The sequence below is a fragment of the Mugil cephalus genome, chromosome 4 (assembly GCF_022458985.1).
Source record: "Mugil cephalus isolate CIBA_MC_2020 chromosome 4, CIBA_Mcephalus_1.1, whole genome shotgun sequence".
Classification (NCBI taxonomy): Eukaryota; Metazoa; Chordata; class Actinopteri; order Mugiliformes; family Mugilidae; genus Mugil; species Mugil cephalus.
Genome location: NC_061773.1, coordinates 13,526,066 through 13,546,471, shown reverse-complemented (window position 1 = coordinate 13,546,471; position 20,406 = coordinate 13,526,066). Strand labels below are relative to the sequence as shown.

Genomic DNA, 20,406 nt, shown 5'->3' with positions numbered 1-20,406 from the left:
GCTGGGCCCTGCGTCCGCTTCCTGTCTTTGTAGGCCGGGGGCAGGCAGTAACGAGAGACAGTCCGTAATTAAATAAATAAATAAATAAATGCATAAATGCTTCTTTTCCAAAGCACAATTCATCCCATTCACTTCCATTATTTATTACCTTCTTGGTCACACGGTATAGTATTGCAAAGCATCTTATTTATTGCTCTTAGGCTGTATATATTGTAAATGCACTCTAATCTATTTGTTACAGCAACCAGGTTAGCGTGTTCATAGATTTAATTCTGTGTTGTATGTATATTTTACATGACCAGGTGGATTTTAACTCAGAAACGTACTCCAGATGATGATGCAATGCTATGTTCGTCTGCTGCTCTGCTGCGTCGCTGTTCCTTTTGCAGACGAATCAAACAGGGCCGATGGATGTGGAAGCCGAGGACCTTAGTGCTCTGGACATTTTTTATTTATTTTTTTTGTATTTTATTTATTTATTTTTTTCATTTTAAAATGCCAGGTCCGGTTAGCTGATGCATGAAAAGGGAGGCGAGGAAGTCACACGGAGGGCCATGCTTCCCAGCATCCCTCCCTCTCCCTGTTCCCGCCTCGGCGTCCAAGTGCTCAGGCCTCCGGCTGTGTAGCCATGGCAACCAAATGAGGTAAATGGTTGCAGGAGAATCCTCATCACGACCACCACCCTCGCAGACCTCTTTTCGGCTGCGCATGAACGTACCGTGTGCGAGCCTCCCTTGCCTTCTATTCGCCACCCGGTGTAGTAATTCCTGTTTTGAATCACAATGAATGATTCTTAGCCCATTCATCTCATCATCATCGTCCTGCCTTCTGTCAAGCCAGCGTCACATGCCTTGAGGACGTGGTTCGTTTTTAATCCTGTCATTTCCTGACTACTGTAGAAGAGGATAGTCTAATGCTGAACTGCTGCAACGACGGGAAACGACAATGACACGTGCTGAGATCAGTGCTGGGAAATGGTAACCTGGTGGATGAGGAAAGAAACAGACACGTCATCTGAAGAAGCAACTCCTTCATGAACTGCTACAGACACCGGACCCCAGTAGATTTTTTTTGTTTGTTTGTTTTTTGTAATCAACTTGCATTACATGTAGATCCAGTTTGTTCTGACTTATCCTTTCATCACATTGTGCAATTGGCCGAATGCACACAGCCCCGACCGAAAGAGGCCGCTCACGCTGGATACTTGTTATGCAAGCGGATGAAATTTTATTTTTTTTCATTTTTTTTTCCCCCTCTCTTCTAAGTCTGTAATTTCTCTAACACCCTTTCCAAAAATAGTGCATCCATTTGCATACCTGCACGGTGATAACAGAGCCGCGTGAAATAACACACTGTAACGTGTTTACAGATCGGCCCAACTCATTTGCTGCTGTGACGAGACAAAATCTGTCAACTCCGGGAAATGAGGGGAAGAGATTCACAATTATTACTGAGTCATTACTAACACCCTGCAGGAGATAAATCACATTTCCAGTTTTAATACATCTCCTGCACTCAAGGCAGCAAAAATATTAAATAAAATGAAACTCTCGTGTTATTACGGCAATGCAAGAACACATTTGCACTGAATATATAATATGAATAAAAGGTTTTAATACGCTGTTTAAGTGTGTCTGTGGAACGGTTTCTTTACTGCAGTGTTATTACCCCATGCGTCACACACGTAAGCGCATTATTAGTACATTTCATTAGTAAATGACAATCCCGCTTCAGTATTATTACTTTGGAGTTTATTTGCAAATACAGTCCGCAGGACAGAAAAAGGGATTTTGTTCTTCTTTTTTTTTTTTTTAACCAAACATCAATATACAGCTACACATATGGTCTGCTTGACAGTGTCTGTTGAACATTTGGAAACGCACTCGGTGGCAACGACATCCTCACGCTCTCTTCTGTCACAGGTTTGAGCCATCCTGACATTTATCTGACAAAACATAACATGGATTTTGGTATTTTAAGCAATATCAAGAGAAAAAAATAAAATAAATAAATAAAATTACAAAAGCAGACACCACTGTCTCTGCTTTCCCAGGGTGCGCAATGCCAGAAAATGATTTTGGGGACTGACAATGTAAATAAGTGTCTCATTCTGAAAGGTGTAATAGAAAAATAGACATGATTCTGAACTTTATGTTGTAGATAACTCAACAGTGCATGCTCTAATGTGCCGATATCGTCACTAAATAAAAGGAGAAAGAGAAAGGAAACTGTCATGCCAACGTATGCTTCAAGCTAACAACTAAGCTAACATAATAATCTGTTAATTTACAGTAACTACACAGTAGTTGGAAATGATAATATGTATAAAAACTCTCCCTCTGACTCACTGTGCCTTCACATAGCAATGAAATGTTTCTATTTGCGTTCTGAATATGAGAATCTACTCCTCACAACTGGTAACGTTTGTTTTTTTTGTTTTATACTTTAACCATTTTCCAGTGTCCCCTCCAACCTCTGCATGTGAACGTTATACTATGGGCTCCTTCACTCTGCCTATGAGCAATTACAGTCACACTGTTACTAAACTGGCATAAGAAATATGAGTATCAGGCTTCAAATATGCAAGTCAGAGGCGATACTTATGCTGCGTCCCACACAACACAGAAGTTGAGATTTTCCAGTTTCCTTCAGGAAGAAAAGTTCAATGGACAGTCAGTCAAACTTGGAATGGTAAACCTCCAATTTAAAGGAAACATAAAGTATTTTTAGCTGCATTAAACTGCTGACATTTCAACTGTGTGACTGTGTTTCCAATTGCACACCAAAAAAAAAAAAAACAACAAAAAAAAACAACACAAGTTTGTCAGTTTTTACAACTTCGGCTCAGAATAGGATGCAGCTTTAGATTGATGTCAGAATTGACCGTTTCACTAAGTCCTGCCATCCTTTAGTGAGCCTGTCAAGCTTTTCATATTTGTGCCACTGATAACAGATATTCAAAATGTAGATTTAGTTAGATTATGATGTATAAAGGGCTGGCACACGGTCTGTGTTTTCTTAAATTAATGCATGTACAAAATCAAGCTAGTAAGTTAGACCCAATTTGATAGGAATGTACTAAAAATATAATATTTTAGTTTAGTTATAAGATAAAATAATCCTTTAATTTATCCCACAGTGGGGGGTGCTTAGTGCAGAAAAACCCATCTGGAAATGCTACGATTTACAAACAGTAGTTTTCACTTTCACTGGAGAAAGGGATCAGAGGAAAACCAAACTGGCAGGTACTGTAGGTTTTTGGCTGCAGTTGCTAAAATGTTAGCTTCCTCAAGAGCACGACCATGGTGCTATTATTACACTAAATTACAGTGCAGCAGCATCCTGGCTGCCAGTGTTGTGGTGAACCTGAACGGGTGTGAACCTCAAGTTGAAACTGGGAGGTTCTGCTTTGTTTGCTCTGGCAGAACATGTCAACCCCGACTCTTTAAAACAGCTTTTTACCTGGGCAGGTTTAGACAACTTAAAAAGTTTCAAATTTGGAGTCTGTATAGACTTCTTTCCTCTTCAAACGCAACTTGGAAAAGAGAGGATGCAGACCAATTCGTATTTGTGTGTTTGTAGTGGTGTAGTAGTCTAGTTAGCATGCATGCTAACATTAACAGCTCAGGTTAGAGCGGGTGAAATACATTAGTTTAGTGTTTTAGGTTTCTGAAGAAGATGAAACTCTTGGGATATTGACAGTGGCTCATGTTGGAGAGCACACATAGGACTGAAGCATATGGAGATGGTCAAAGCTTGACAGGCCCGCTGACGCAGCCACAAATATATGACAGGACAGTTCAGAGGAGGGCTTGAGTGAAAGGTCAGTTTATATAAATTTCCAATGGGCCTCTGTCTTCAGAATGTCCCCACATGATTTAAATTCAGGCAAATACACAACCTCCACTTCCTAGAAATTTTACACCACGTATATGACGCACATTAATGAAAACATACTGCAACAGCACAGGTCGGTACCAACGCACACTATGATGTGACACATCCTTTAAAAGGCTTCACCAAGGTGATATTAGCATCCTGTTGAAGGTTTTGTGCTTTTACTGATGCCTGGATAAATGAAAGACAACCAAATAATTAAGGCCACATTAATGTTTCGTCATTTCTGCAAAATGTGCTCGGGAATGCCGCATATCCGGGGGTTATGACTTGTTCTGAAGAGACAAGAGAGGCATTTGGAATTCCTTTACATGTTTTGTTAACCACACAGAGGCGATGGCTCTATTTGCTCGTGGCTCTTTTTCTGTCCTCAGCTTGTTTGCATTTAGAGGCTTGACATTCTTTCTGCTTCATATCTCAATTTCGCTGAATTATTCATGCCTTACAAGAATGTGAGAGGCAAGGAAATACACCTCAGCTTTGGAGGGAGGGAACAGAAAGTCAAGTTTCGTGCATCCCGAATCAATTAAATACACAGAATGTGAATAACAGACACCCATCATGTGCAGGGCACCGGTTTATTGGACTTAGAACATACTAAACTCTCTTTGTGAATCCAGGTACAGTTGACACAGTACGTTTTGATGTGAGACTTTTTTTTTTTCCGGATAGCCAATCAGCAGGCTTTACTACACGAATATGAAGGAAAACAGCCTGACGGACATCTTAAAGACAACAAAAACACCTTTTACTCATTCCTCAGGAAGCTCGCTCGCTGCCCTCATGCAGTAAATAACTATTTCTGAAGTGACCTTTCTGTTAAAGGTTAAGGACTGCCACGTATGAATCCAAGTAAGACAGATGCTTCAGTCAGACCAGAAGAAAAATGGAAATCTTTGGAGAGCGTAACGGCTTGAGTACAACGCTTGTATACAGAGAGTGATTTGGCTTCTATTTTGGAACTATTCCTATTTCAACACGCGGCACGCCCTCTACAACAAAGTCCCTATCCCTCCTCCGCCCTAAACTTAATCTTTGGCAGATGAGGACGGCACCACTTTACACGATGTAATTAGGGGCTCGCCAAAATTAGGTTCACGATTTAAAGTGCATCATTTGACACGATAAATTCTACACAGATTCTAGTTTAACATCGCAGTTGCCATAATTTCCAAGATTATACTGTTATAAATTTCCTTCTAGACAGTTCATAGTTATCAATCTAAGGAACATAAAGTGTGTCCTCTTCTATGTTTGTTTCACTATACATGGTTTTCTTTTCTACATAAATTTGTGATTACATGATGATTATACTGCTGAAAGAATGTCTAGACCCGATGGATACACCTCCTGACTGCAGCGCATCATTATTCAAATCCTCCTTGTTCGATTGACGTCCTTGCTGCTGCCTAATTTACCACGCCTTCCTCGGCGCTCGTGAACAATGTTTTAATGTTAGTACGTGAGGCTGTCTAAAGGAGACACAGTAAATGGCAGGATATGCCCGCATATCGCGTTATAGGCAGTTAAATACTGAGGTCATTCATTGGTATGACATCCTTTTTTTTTATTTTACTTGCCCTACACACACAAAGCTCCAAATGAAAGTCATCCAATAGGTCAACGCTAACTCTGATGTCACTTTACAGGATTTTCAGATTCCAGAGTCGAATGTCCGACGTGAGTAAATGTCGACAGGTTTTTGGTTTCTCTAAGACTAAACGCGACACCTCTTCTTTTTCTTTCTTTCTTTCTTTTTTTTTTTATCACAAAGGTGCTGGCCTCGTTGTATTTCTGAATGCCGACAACATCGAGCCATGACTCAGTGGCCATAAATGACGACCGCAGGCCCTCGCGGCCAAAAATAAAACAGCGTTTTGCGAGTGGAGCGGCACCCTCACTAACCTTTAACGGGACTCCTTCCTTGGGAACGTCTTATATATTACCATGTTTCTCATGTCCATGTGCAAAGAATACAACTGCAACCGGACCGAGGCAAGATCCTACCGTTAGTCCTGGACCTGCCCGTCAGTGTCCTCTCATTGTTTGAGGTACCATGACCGCACAGGCCCCCTTCAAAGTCCGCCCTCCTCACTCCTCACTCTCCTCCTCGTCCCCCTTGGCGCCTTTGCTCCAGCGCTGGAAGCAGTGAACAGTTGAAGCCAGGAAGAAGCTGGTCATGATGGCCACCACAGACACCGAGATGCCAGAGAAAATGATGATGAGTAGGTCTGTTAGAGTCAGGGTGGCCTGGCACTCGCGGAAGCTGTCCTTGGAGAGCTGGCTCAGGGATACGCGTCTGCCGTCCATGGGGAGGGAGCACTCCATGCCGTCCACGCCTGAATCAAGGAAACAAGATTGGGCAAATTCATTTGTCATGCCGAACCTACGCTGCAGCGAATAATGTCATAAATATGGATTTCTAGATAGATTTATTCACATGGCGGCCGCTCAGAAATGACATCATACAGACGGGCAACACACAGGGGAAAGGAAATGGCCCAACACCGAGCTGTACACACGCAGCAACAACTGCTTCATGGACGTTGACGCACGTCTGCCCCGGAGCTCCATAGATCATGCAGCCCACACCTGCCCATAGGAGCAAACATGATCAGAGTGGAGTGCTGTGTTTGTGTGGAGCATTTTAACTCTAATAGTGAATCAATTCAACGGGGTAATGCACTTTCTTTCCAAAGAGCGGGAGCTGATTTAATAACTGTGAGGTCGATCAAGACTTATGAGCTGAAGTTGCAGTGTGTGTATACAGTACACCCACCCACAGCGTGACTCTTGGAATACAGCTGAAATACTGTGACGCAGGGCGGTACTGTGCGCCCGTGTAGCGTGAGAGGAGCTTTATTTTTGTCCTGTTGTCTTGTGCTGCAGTGTGCGTAGCCCTGGATGGTAGCCTGGTCCTTTGTGTCTGACTATGTGAAGATTTCGCAGTCATCCAGGTCATGGGTATATGCAAAGCTAAAAACAGAGCGCTGCGTTTTGGCTCCGGATAAGACTAATAGCTGTGACCTCTTCATAAATGGCGCAGAGAATAAAATAAACATCTGACATCATGCCTTCATTTCAAGATGAAGGCCTGATAAATCGGCGAGCGGTGGCCCTCTGCCGGGTCTCCGGGTCTCTCTCATAGCTCATTGTTTAGACATTATTTAAATGGAAAAGTCCAGGGGCAGTGGCTTATTGGATTTCAAGGATACGAGTCCTGCGGTGAGTCTCCTTTTCCAACCCCTGATTACAAATGAGATCAACACTGGGTCAGTTTGAACATGCTGAAGGCTGGCCACCGATCCCGCCGCTGAAAGCGATCTCCACCTTCACGTTCTCACAGAGCCCATATTATTTCACCGACACCTCCGTCAACCTTTGAGTCCATTTCATGTGACACCGCCGCTGATTAAACGCTCGCCACGCCGAGCGCCAAGGCGTCACGTCTCGCAACCGCCAGGCAAAATGTTGTGTCAGCGTGCAAGTAACTTGCATGCTGATACAATATTTTGCCTTCGTATTGACAAGACGAAAAAAAGTAGACACATTGATGCAGTGTTAGCTTACAGGTGGGTAGAGATGAAGCCTTGCGATGTGGGTGGTTACTTTCTGATACAGATACTGTGCATGCAAATTCACACACTTCTCTGTTCTGGGTCTTTGCTCAAGAGTCAGCTGTATCTGCAGCATGCTTTATCGCAACAGAACAGCCTATTTTATGATAGTGATCATGCAATAAATGGCTGTAATTTTCAACTAAAGTCACATTTTCTATGATTATTTTCAATGTGTGTAGCAATGCGAATGATAGAAATAAACCGTAAACTGAAGTAACGATGAAATAATGTGATTTTGCAACATGTAAAATCGTTGTAAGTGCATCGATGACGTTTCAGAGTTTTAAATGGCACTGGAAAAAGAATCAGTAGAAATTACTGATGGCATGGAATTGGTTTCCCTGGTCCTCCGATTGACTCGCTACAGTATTCATTAGGTCTGTAATTGAACTCTTTAGGAGCTTGATAAAACGCAGCAACAGTGATCCCCTAATCGCTTAAGATACAGATTCTCACATTTCGTGTAACATTCAATTAGTAGACAACAAAAGAGGTCGCGCAGCCAGAATTACAGGACAGAAGCGCAGAGACGCTCTCTCATTGTTGTTTTAAATGCACGTGTCACATTGTTTGAGTCTTTGACGTGAGGCTGTCTGTGCTGCGGAAACGTATCTGTGGCTGGATTCTGTGTGACCCGAAAGCTTTCACAATGAACCGAGTATTTTCAAATGCAACACGCAAGCAGTCGTCGTTCAGAAATGATTTGGCATCCCGTGTTACAGTGGATGTGGAACATAATTTCATGGATTTCACGGACTTAAACTAATGCTAAAAGACAGCATTTATTTTTTAAACTGTGATGCATATTCTTGCTTCTTTTCTGGGGCTGTGCATTTCTCCTAATAAACCCGGCAATAACAGGCCTCGCAAGAACAACCAAAGGGGTGCGTAGTAGACAGGTTCTGCAGAAAACTGGAATAACCTTGAGTCAGTGAGTCACAAGCAAACCCAGCAAAAAAGAAAGATGATCCAAACTGACAAGGAGCCAATACCAGCCATCCTGTTCCAAGCACAACAGTTCCTGGCATGATTAATTTCAAGACATGTCTACCGTATGCTTGAAATCAGAGGTCAGAACTAATTCACAGTTCACTGCATGTGAGAAAAAAAACAAAAACAAAAAAAAAAAAACTGCTCAGTCAGGTGGTTTGGAGTGACATGCAAGTCTGCTGAAAAAGACTTTTTGATCTGCCGGCTTTACAAAGTACACAATGCATTTAGAGATTGTTAATCCCTTGCTGACAAATATGAGCTGAAAAGGTTTTGTTGGGGTTTTACGCTTTAAAAAAAAATCCAATGTTCTAAGAACTGCATTGCATAACTAGCCACATGGCTCACACTTTCACATTTCCAAATTGCAGCGTGTCTCAGCTGGATTCTAGGGTTCTTTTATCTAACGTCTCGCCTGGTATTTTGATGAGTTAAAGCGACGCATTTAAGTTTCATTCCCTAAGTTTTTCAGGGCAGGAACCCCCACACTGGTGAGAGATTAAGTAGTGAAGGATATCTACTATATGTGTTCTATATTAAACTCAGCCTAGTGCTATTTATAAATATACATTATTATCACCATTTTGGTGTACATTCAGTATTAAGATATTCAAATAATACACGGGTTCAAATATACAGAAACATAAACATATAGATATAAAATATGCTGAATTCATGTTAATGTGTATTTGAAGAAATATATATTTGTGGGGGAAATGTAAAAAAAACATATACATATTTAATCAACCAAAGATTTTGCTTTGCTGTATCTCTGCGGACCCCCTAGGGGCCACAAACCCCCTGTTGAAGACCTGTGCCCTAAGACTTTACCAGGTTGTTAGATTAGGGATTTATTTATTATCAAATGTTGTATTTTAGTTTGATTTTGGACATAATAAATGGTTGAACTGGGCTGTTAAATGACTAAACACAAGTATCAGAGAGAATATAGACATACGCAATAAATAAGGCATAAACAGACCTTTGTGTGAGATGTTGTTTAACAGCAGCTTCAATGAAAATTCACCTTCTATGACTTTGCCACATGAAGCGCAACATAAACTTGAAATAAAGCTGAAAAGCCAATATATTGGAGATCCTGTCCTTTCTGTTTGTGTCTGAGATAAATGGATTATATTTATATTCACAATGCACATACTGCACATCAAATAACTCATCACCTCAGAGACTTGGCTGTTGCCTTGTGAGACATCTCGGTCTGGTCCTGCCTGCTCTAGATGCTTAATAACATCTGAGACTAAAATTATCCCAGCGAACACATGGCCCCTGCAGGAGTTACAGCATTATCACATTTATCAAAACAGATCCAGCGAAAAGGCCAGTGGTGGACAGCGAGCACAAAGCTTGCTACGTTTTCCTCGTATTTCTATTTCTGTTTGAAGTTTTTCATGCGCGTGTGCAGGCATATCATACGCCTGTCCTAACAACTGACCTTTATATTTACCCGAGCGTGCCGTGCACGTTGCGTTTCTGGAATGTATATCACAATATCCATGCATTTGGTCATTTATTTCAACACAAATGTGCAGTGTGTTTACAACAACACATGCGGTTTTGCGAGACCATTTGGCTTGCCAGTGGAGCCATGTTGCCGCAGTTAAGAAGGAAAATTACACAATGGACTTACACTGCCCGACAAACAGAGGAATTACTGAACAGCTGTGCTGTTTTGGTAAAAGTGGAAATCTTCTGGAACAAACACGTAGTAGTTTCACAATATTACATGCTGCCTGAGACAGAGAATACCCCGCCTCTCAGTCATGCAGACTCAGATTACAGATAGATTAAGTGTGAAAGTATCAAACACCTGTTTCAATTTCTGTAATGAGCTGTTTTCTGACAGTGACAATATACTACCAGAATGCTAACATACCAGTACAATCCATGTGAAAACTTTAAGTCTCTCTTAAGCTGTGTTGGTATCCCTTACAACCTTCATGTAAAGTAAATGAATAGTTATAAAGCCTCAGTATCTGTTTATCCACTGTGACTACCCTGCTGTCACGGAACAATGCCTCAAAATACAGCCCAACCTGGCAACCGGTGTGAAATGCTACTATGCTACTATTCTGACCATCTTAAAGCCACTGGTTTAAAAACATTGCTAGCTAGCCAGCTTGATAAATTAAATTCAGTCAGAAATCAATTATGTGCATCATCTACGCTGGGACTTGGCATAAACTAGCTGCCAAACAGGATTAAAATGTCAGGGTAATGTTGGCTTGGGAAAAGAAAAATGTTTTGAAACATGCTCCAGTTTTGGAAGTAGCAGTTTTGGATTTTAATCACGCGAGGTGTCAGTTTTCCGGGACAATGAGGCTGGTTCACTTTTAACCGGGGAACATAAACATGGTAAATGGTACGATCTCTGTAACCTCAGGTCAAAATCTGTCAACAGCCTCGTGCTGACCAATCAGATCACAGGGAACATGGAACTACAGGATCCTGACAGGAACAAAATTCTTGCAATAATATTAAAATCACTGATAAATAACTTTTAGATCTGACATTCATGTAGATGTTACTTAGACATGTACCACCCACCTGGACCAGACCAGACCAGACACCCCCACCTCATAACAATGACACTCCTTGATGGCAGCTTGGTGAAACTGACACACACAAACAGCTTAGGAACAACTCAAACACAAAAACACAGAAAACAGCACAACCTGATGACCTGGCCTCCAAATTATATTAGATCCCAAACTGATCAAGCATCTGTGGGATGCACCGGAACAAGTCCGATCCCTCCCCTCAACCCATAGGACCCAAAGGCCCCCACTAACAACATCCTGCGCCAGACAACACAAGACGCCCTCGGATGGCTCATGTCCCTTCTCTGATGAGTCACAACTGTTTTGGAGACACAAGGGAGGCCTGCATGCAATGTTAGGTGTCATATGTTATGGCTGATTGTTGTAAAAAGATACACGTCCAGCTTAAAACACCACATTAACGCAAGGCATACGTTAGTCTAGGATTCTGCTAGCCAAACCAAGACAAAGAAAAAATTGGCAAAGCTGGCTTGCAAATACCTCACCACCACCGTTCTGTGTGAGAGACTGTTCTCAGTTGCAAGAGTTGCACCCCCAAGGGAGCGTGAGCTCACCTCGTGGTTCAGGCCACTGTAATAAGGGTGCCATTTCAGCTTTAATAAAAGTGAAACCTAACCTCAGTACTTAATATAACTTCATATATGCCTAATTTATTCAGTATTATTCCATGTAGCAGTGATGTATCTAGAACTACAGTTGCAGGCTGGAGTCTTTGTGATTTGATGCCCGTGATTAAATATATTACATCACATTTAGGGTGCGAATATGCTTTCATATATCTAGCCTGGAAGTCCTGGAGGACAATATCCTGTACGAAATGGGCAGCCATCCACCAAAACCTTTAATGAAAGCCGGGGATTTGAATTATTTGCAGCCCTGTCCTTACTGTGGAAGAATTGGAGTATTATTATAGGCAATTATATCAGGCCATTTTTAATCAAACCTGCGCGGGAAGTGCTGATTCAGTATAGTTCATAAATGACCCCTAACAAGTGACACTGTCAATGTCACTATTGCACGGTGATATAACAGACGAATCACGGCCTTACCCCACCAGGTGTGTCGGCCCACACGGCTGTGTTACATTCTTGGTGAGGACAGTTGATGGATTACATTCAGGATTACAGCCTGTCGACGGGACAGGCTATCTCCTTACTCAGCCGTGATTGATCTGCCTAGGTGTGGCAGACTGATATGGAAGGATTGTTTCACCTCTCTCGCTTAACGCCAGAGTGTCTGTCCAGATTGATCTCTGCACTAAAGCAGCTGAGGCGAAATTATCGCAACAGTACATCGGCCAACTCGGGAATTTGCCCCTAAAAGACTGGTATCTGAGCACTCCATCAGATTACTCCAGACGGTGACACAAAAGCGCTCCCTGCTTTATTAAACAGGACAGATGAAAAAAAAAACTGCAGAGGAATTGGAGGATTATCCCGTTGCAAACAAACGAAGCAGTATGCTGGAAATCTGAAAGAGACATAGTGAGATACTCACGCAGGGGCAAGAGTGAGGGCTGGAGAGGAACCGAGTGGAGAATGTGTGAAATGAATGCACAAGATGACACGCATTCATGTGACAGTGGGGGCGAGGGTGAATCATTCAGAGGGGGATTCCTTCCGTGCGGAGAATCACCGACATCATCGTACCACGGGCATATTCAAAATGTCTCCCGAATGCAAGAGATGATTAAAACGCGCGTATAAGCAGATTTTTCTTTTCGATTTTTCATCAGATTCAGAGGCAGTTTGTGTGCCGTCGCAATTCATCACGATGAAGCGGCTAAATGCGCAGGTCTTAGTGATTTGTGCGGCCGCTCGGAGGAAAACACTGGAAAATATCCCGCACGCTACCAGTGAAATAATGCTTTTGGCTTTTCACCTTTTATTTCTGACACTGTTCAGATTATCCCTCTCTCGCTCCTGTACGTGCAGCAGCTGATGCTATCACCCTTTGTTAATTCTGTCCACCTTTTCACTCTCGGCTCTCCCTTGCCGCCGCTCTCTCTCTCTCTTTCTCTCTCTCTCTCTCTCTCTCTCTCTCTCTCACACATCCCAACTTTAAATAAACATTAAATTAGGCCAAGATAAAACAAGCTGTCAGCCTGTGTTAATGGAACAGATATTTTCTCATCGCATACCCATGGGTAGGGGGGAGACAGGAAGCGGCGTCGTGCCGAGCGGCGCAGCATGGCAGCGCCGGCCAGTGTCATCGTATTTTCAGGGCCATTTGTGCCGTGTGGCGGCGGGTCTCCGGGGAGCAACTCAACAGGCTGCGAGGGGAAAAATTCTGACTTCAACCGTGTCACATGAACTGCTAGTTTGTAGCGAAACTGTTCAGGTCACGGCTAGTGTTGATAGCAATGGCATGATGGGTCTCGGCTTCACTCTCCCGTCTCCCATGGGAGTTGGCCTACCCTGCCCTGTAGGCAGCTCTAGCTCCAATTACCCTGGCCAATGTGCCGTAGAACTGTGTCACTCTGAATTATAGATGGCCTTTGTTCATCCTTAACCCAAGAGCACTGGAGACAGCAGTGGATCATGTTTACACTCATCCTCCCATTAAAAGATTCATGAACCTGATTGGTAGCTAAAAAACTTTTTTTTTTTCTTCTGTGGCAAAAACAAACACAGAAGGATGCAATAACATCATTTTCAGCATTTATCCCCAGGGCTGCATCTAAGAGATGAAACGCAGACCTCCCCCCCAAAAAAAAGAGTGAAGTTCTAACATCTCTCAACTGCTCGTCATTCTGACCTGCAGTAATCAAAGTTACGCAAACAGAAAAGTGTGCTGCATTGTGAACTTCACATCATCGCAGGGGAAATCAAGAAGTGAAAAATGAAATGGGAATTGGGCTTGGAGCATGGGCTCCGTCCGCAGCTGCTGCATTATGCAGGTCTTCGCAGAGGAAGCCGGAGATATCTCGGGAGGACTTGTAAAACGGGCGCAAGGGTTTGTTTTATTTACCGTTTTTGAATTAGTTCAGGATTCTGTTCGACGGGATTCTTATTTGGACAGCGCAGGAGTTCCCGGGCAGACGTGGGAGGTCCGTGCTGTCGTTCCGCAGTTTTAAAGTTTTGTGCTTAAAGTTCGTTGAGGCTGCTCCACCACGTTCTGCGTGATTTATCCAGGCTTTTGGTGCAGCTCAGCCAAGGGATGCTCTGCTAACCGCTCACGTTGCAATATTTATTAGTTTTTTTGACTGTACTTTCTGTCTCACTTGTCTTCCCTGTCCTCTCCAAATCATTTCCTGCCTTATCCGCTGTGGCGCACTACATTTAGAAGTGGTTAGAGGAGAGTAATGCTCTCTTGGTAGTGCCCACCTGGCAAAAGGAACCAGAAGCCTTCGACTGGTAGCCGTTAGTATTGAACTGATTATGGAAACTTTGACAGTGATGCAATAAGACTGCAGACAGATTGCCCAGCTGTATCAGTCGTACCAAGCGGCAGACTTCAAAACAACCATGTATTGTGTGACCTTCAATGAAATTGGATGAAAAATGCAACCAGTGAGAGACTGATGTCTTTTAGAACAGGGATCTTCAACGTTTTTCAGGCTAAGGACCCCAAACTGATTAAGTAGGGACCCCCTACCTACTATATGTTTTAAACTCTGTGAAGTCTTCTGCCTCCATTTATCCTTCTACTAAAATATGCTGCATTCATGTTAATGTATATTTAAAAAAATCTAAATTTGTGGTTGAAAAAAATAAGAAAATACATTGAAATGTGTAATCAACCAAAGATTTTGCGACCACCCTGCAGCACCCACCACTCTAGGGCTCACGAATACACACTGTGTATAGAATGTGTAGAATCAGGTTGAAGACACCATTTGTGATAGCTATGACCTTTATGTTTTTGAATAGCATTGAAAGTCTTGGTTTAAAATTTCAGGATTTTTTAAACTGCATGGCTGATTTATTGCTTGATGAAAAGAGGCCGCTAACGCACAATTTAAAATGTGATTTGTGTCTTTGTAGTTGTTTTTTTTCTCTCTGCAGGGACTGAGATACCAGGTCGGGACGGTCACGCCGACGCAGTTGTTAGCGCTGATACATATTGAAAAGCTTGTCAAGTCAAGCTCATTCACTAATGAGTGTCCATCTGTTATTGTCTAACCACTTCCAGAACAGCATCCCAGAGAATAGGTCATAGCATTTGCCTGCGATCGAGAGTTCAGTCATTACGTTAATTAGGCCTGGCAGTATGATGCCTGCGTGTTCGAACCAGTTTTGTAAATCAACCTACTGTAAGCCCTGCTTTGTGTCTCCCACAGGGATGATACCAGATTTTACTGTAAATGTTTTTTGATAAGCTGTTCGGTTGTTATAGCAACAAATATGGGCCAAGATGTATGGATTACATATTTGACTCTTTTACAGTGACCAGGCATTTTGTGTCAAGTGATTTTTTCCAACCTTTTTCTTTTTTTTTTTACATCCCCCATGACGGGTTGGGAAAGGTTCAATCAACATTTATGGCACAGTTTTATATATATATATACACGCACACTGTGTATTGTGTGTTGTTCTTGTAATGCTGCTCACATGCGCCTTAAGCTGCCCCTGGGGACAAACAGGATTTCTTTTTTTTTTTTATTATTTGTCATCCAGACTCTATGTATTATTGGTATCAAAAAGTAAACACATCCAAGCGGGTGCAGACCACTTTGCACTTCCCCTTACAAATAAACACAGCTGTACGTGTGTTTGGGGCGAACCTCGGGAACTTATCTCTTGGGCCATAAAACAAACACTCACTGATGGGGATGTAAGAGCGACATATGAGGTGAGATACGCATTACTAACTCAATTTCAGAGTGTGTATACGCCGGGGCCAGTTGGCAGCCACGCAGCTTGGCTGGGCCCTCGGCTTCTTCTGTGTTGTAGATGTCTGCCTGGCCAGCGCTGCTAATGCAATCCATTATGCCAGGGACTTGACAACGCTTAGAACCTGTGATTAATGCATTTGCAATGTCTTGCTTGAGGGAATTAGGTGATTTTTGCCAGTTTATCAACTTCCTCACAGGCCCAAACTTGTCAGTATTTGGGGCAAATGAAAAAACAATGGAGAGGAAAGAGGAGTAGAATCGGTGGCATGGTACAGCGTGGCCTAAATGTAAGAGAGTGTACTTTTGTGTCGGTGTCAGCAGTTTGCAACCGCCGACTGCTTTGGAGAAAGTTCCAGCTTCCACAGGCCAGATCTCCACTAGGTTTTAATTGTATCTTCCAACAAGAAAACGTCTTCTTAAAATCTATGGCCTAAATAACAATTTGGGATATTACATTATCTGTATCTCTAACTGTTTTCATGGTTGATCTTACTTGTGCATATACAGGTCAACATTTCACAGCCCGATTAATCTACTATACGTCTCTGTACATCCCGTGCCTGAATATTACTGTTTCCAAACCAAGCTGTGTTCTTTTTTTTTTTTTTTTTACGCCCACATTCAAGCTAAATTTGCAGAACAAATCCATGCAATACGTCCAAAACTCTGATCTAAATATGATAACAGCCCCAGATGCAAGTCATGTGTGGCTGAACTGTCAGATCGGTTTATGTTTGCTCCTGTGCACCAGCCTGCTCTTATGAGATAACTGCCGTCTGTGTCCTTTGTTAGGACATTTATCACAAACATACATGCATCTGACCTTCAGTGAGAGCAATTTTTGAGTCGATGCGAGCGAAACATATTCCTGCTGATGTTTATCTAAGGAGAAGTACAGGCAAGTGTTCAAGATAGCCTGTGCAGAACAAACCGACAGAAGTTGATGCAGGTCCGAAGCATTTAATGTTTTCTGTTTTATCTGGGATATATCCCGCGACCTGCCTTTAGAATCAATTACCTTTGACTGCTGAAACCAATCCACTCGGTGTAAGCAGATCTTAGCCACAGTATAATGCTTCTAAAGGGACACGTTGACCCCCTTTGTCTTGTTTTGTTCCTCAGATAAGCATGCACACATTGAGATCGCCTGGCAAACCCACCAAAACTTCAGCCCTGTTATCTAACTCAGCCCTTCAGGCTAAATCACAGTGGTAGACAGAGTGTGTAGTGTGAGTCTAAAAATTCACATGGATGGAGCAATAAACACAGGAACCGCAGAGAGGGCTTGATTTCCATTGGTGTAGGAGAAGGACAAAGGCAGTGCTGTAGAATTACACCAAATGGTTTGAACCAGAAGGAGCGCAAGTCAAATTGTTGATCACCCTTTCCATGTCGGATGCTGTATGTTGAGCCTTTTGACTTGTATTGAATTAATAAATAGAGCATTCGTGCACTCTTCACTTTCAACACAAGTGTTATTGTCTCATTTTACACACTCACACATTATAAGCTATGTGGGTGGAGAAAGAAACAGACGAAATTAGAACAAGGGAGAGGGAGGGGGTTTCCTCTCTTACAGGGAAAAGAAAAAAATAGACCAGTGAAGTGTTATGGTGATTGATTTGCCATAATGCTCAACGCACTTAGATAGGCTTTATTTGGGTTAAGCCCGGGGGGAGAAGACGGTTTCGTTACTTACCGTTCGGAAGCTTGTGACTGTTCTCCATCAGCCACGCGAACAGGTTGGCAAAATTGCAGTTGCACACCCAAGGGTTGCCTTCAAGTCTAACCACCCGCAGGGAGGGCAACTGACTCAGCGCCCCCACCTTTAGGGTGGACAGTGCATTACGCTCCAGCTCGAGTTCTCTCAGAGAGGTGAGGCCCAGGAAAGCATCCTCGTTCACCATGCTCAGATACGGATTGTTCCCCAGTCGCAGTTTGATCAAGCTCCGGGACTCCCCGAAAGTCCCCTTGGGGATTTCAGTCAGGTTGTTGCTGCCCAGGTCCAGGAAGACCAACCTGGAGGAGGTGCTGAGGGTCCCCGGCTCTATGTGGGACAGCGAGTTGTTCCGGAGGTCCAGGTAGACTAAGTCACTGTACAGAACCAGGAAGTCCGAGGGGATGCGGGGTATCCAGTTGTCGGCCAGCAAAAGTCTGCGCACGTCCAAGGGGATCTCATCGGGTAGACGGGTCAGCCCGCGGCCGCTGCAGTCCACAGTGTGAGGGTCTGGGCACAGGCAGGTTGCTGGGCAGTTTTCCCCCCGGGTCCATAAGACACAGGACAGCAAGATGAGGATAAGCTGAAGCCAGCAGACACATGGCAACATGGTCAAGGGGGTGGAATGAGGTAGGGGAGAAAGAGGCTTGGGGTAAGGACAAGCAGGAGGGGGAGGGTGGGGGTCGAAGCCAGGCGGGTGAGGGTCAGAGGGCAGAGGGAGGGGAGGGGGTGAATGAAGGGGGTGGAGGGGATCAATCCTCCTGGAGAAGCATCCTGTCCTTATGGAGATGGATATCTGGAAGGGCAGCGGCGGAAACTGGTTTCCAGGAGATCATATAGCACGCTGCCTGGGTAGAAGAGCAGCCCGCCTGCTTTGAATGTGCAAAGGGAGGGAGATAGTAAGCAGTAGGCAGCAGGAGAGGAGAGGAGGAAAGACTGAGCTTAACAGAGAGGGGAGGGTAGCTTAAATGAGGTAAACAGACACGAGCGAGCTGGAAGTGAAGAGAATTCGGGGGCACAGACGAGGGAGAGGGGGGTTGAGGAGGAGGCTCTGTCCGCCAGACTACCACACTGTTGATCTGGCGGCAGTGACAGACAAAGACAAAAAGGTCTCTGACACAAAAGGATATATGAAGCTGTGATTCAAGCATGACAAGCAGAGAACGGCATCGTTGCATCCCTCCATTAGTCCGTGGTCTCTGAGCAGAAAAGCCTGACGGTCTGAAAAGAGAGAGAGAGAAGCTCACGGCACATCGCTCGTGTGTGTGTGGTAAGGCTGCCCCCCCCCCTCCCTTGTTGTTATTCCCTCTCTCTATCTCCCAGTGCCCTGCAACATGCTGTGGAGACGCACAGCGCGGGCTCAGCGCTACGCCGTCCGGCACCGCGTCGAGGCTGCGCGAGGGAGAATCCAGACGTCCAGGCAGGAGCCTCGGGTGGATGTTGATTGCAGTGCCGAGCTGCACACAGCCATGCCAGTCCAACGTCTGCCTCTGAATCCACCACGGTTTATCTCATGCCCTCTCCCCTCTCCTTATTTCCAGGGGGGGGGCGTGCCTCAACCACGCTGTCAACATGTGATGTCACTTCCTGGAGCGTGCAGAAAAGGATGATTGGCTGCATCTACCAAAATCTTCAACATGTCACCAGACGTCTGTGATGATTTCATTTAATGGGTACGACACACGACAAAGAGAGGGGACTTAATTTAAAATGCGCTTCCATTTTTACAAAGGAGATTTCCTCCAACAGGTGAATGAAATTAGACAAAGGGTGTTACAGAAGGAGAGTGCTCGAAATTTTTAATAAAAAAAGCCACGCGTATGAAACGCTCCCGACATGCATAGGTAATTGTCTAATTCTGAGGGGATGACATGTTCGGAATGCACAACACGTTCGCACAGATGTTCACAGGCGCACGGAGACGAAAACACACGCACCTCACGGGCCCTTGGGAATAACATCCAACTCAGTTGATCACAGGTAACCCAGTAATCCTTGCTCGAGGCAGCCAGAAGAGTCTGTAGCGTCGCAGTGTTGACTTTGTGCCCCAGGGAAAGCCTCTCTGTCATCAAGAAGGAGATCACAGTTAGCATGTAAGCCGAGAAACACTGAGAGCTTCAGAAGCTTCAGGTGTTTACCTTCATCAAATTTCCGTCTCGCTACGACAGACAGCTCCATTTAGGGGCACTGCTGTTTTATGCATGTTTTTTTTTTTGTTGTTGTTGCCTTTTTTTTTGTTTTATCACAGACATTATTATGTTTTGCCAAAAACAGCACAGAGTTTAACACAAAATTATTTCTATCATGAAAACCTTGAAAGTCTGCCTCTCCTCACTGGTGATGCTGTAAAGACAGTAATTAGATACTTAGTGTAAATGTACACAGCATAGATCTTCAACAGGGGGGGACTGTAGCCCCTAAGGGGTCCGCGGAGGTACTGCATGACACTAGTATTTGCAAAACAACACTGACACAAACACAATTTTCACTTGTAACTTATCATACAGTGACAAGTGCTCCATTGTAATCTCTTGACTGTTTTTTCCTCTTGTTTGTACGATTAGCCTCCTTTATTAGTCTACACCTGCCCGCCAGGAGTCACTTTCCACAGTTTCCAGTCTCACTCCAGTCACTTAAGCCCATAACATGCTTTTCCCTTCTGCTTTCTTGTTGACCCTGCGACGTAGGTTGAGCCAGGTTTTATCGCACCTGTGCTGCCATCTGAAGCCATTGTGCTGCCATTGTGAAGCAGTGGTTGTCATCCTC

General features: G+C 43.8%; 1 protein-coding gene across 1 annotated transcript; it reads right to left on the bottom strand.

Moving 5' to 3' along the window:
• Positions 1-1,734: 1,734 nt before the first annotated feature.
• Positions 1,735-19,307, bottom strand: lrrc38b (leucine rich repeat containing 38b). Its single transcript, XM_047583922.1, has 2 exons — positions 17,623-19,307; positions 1,735-6,236 (listed from the first exon to the last, which is right to left on the bottom strand). Exons 1-2 carry the CDS (start codon positions 18,248-18,250, stop codon positions 5,989-5,991), a joined length of 876 nt encoding a protein of 291 aa, XP_047439878.1. The 5' UTR covers positions 18,251-19,307; the 3' UTR covers positions 1,735-5,988.
• Between the last annotated feature and the right edge of the window lie 1,099 nt (positions 19,308-20,406).

Excerpts from the sequence above, each read along its gene's own strand:
- lrrc38b (XM_047583922.1), bottom strand. The coding sequence starts at position 18,250 with ATGTTGCCATGTGTCTGCTGGCTTCAGCTTATCCTCATCTTGCTGTCC. Across the intron at positions 6,237-17,622 it reads CAGTCACAAGCTTCCGAACG|GCGTGGACGGCATGGAGTGC; the intron begins GTAAGTAACGAA and ends TCCTTGATTCAG.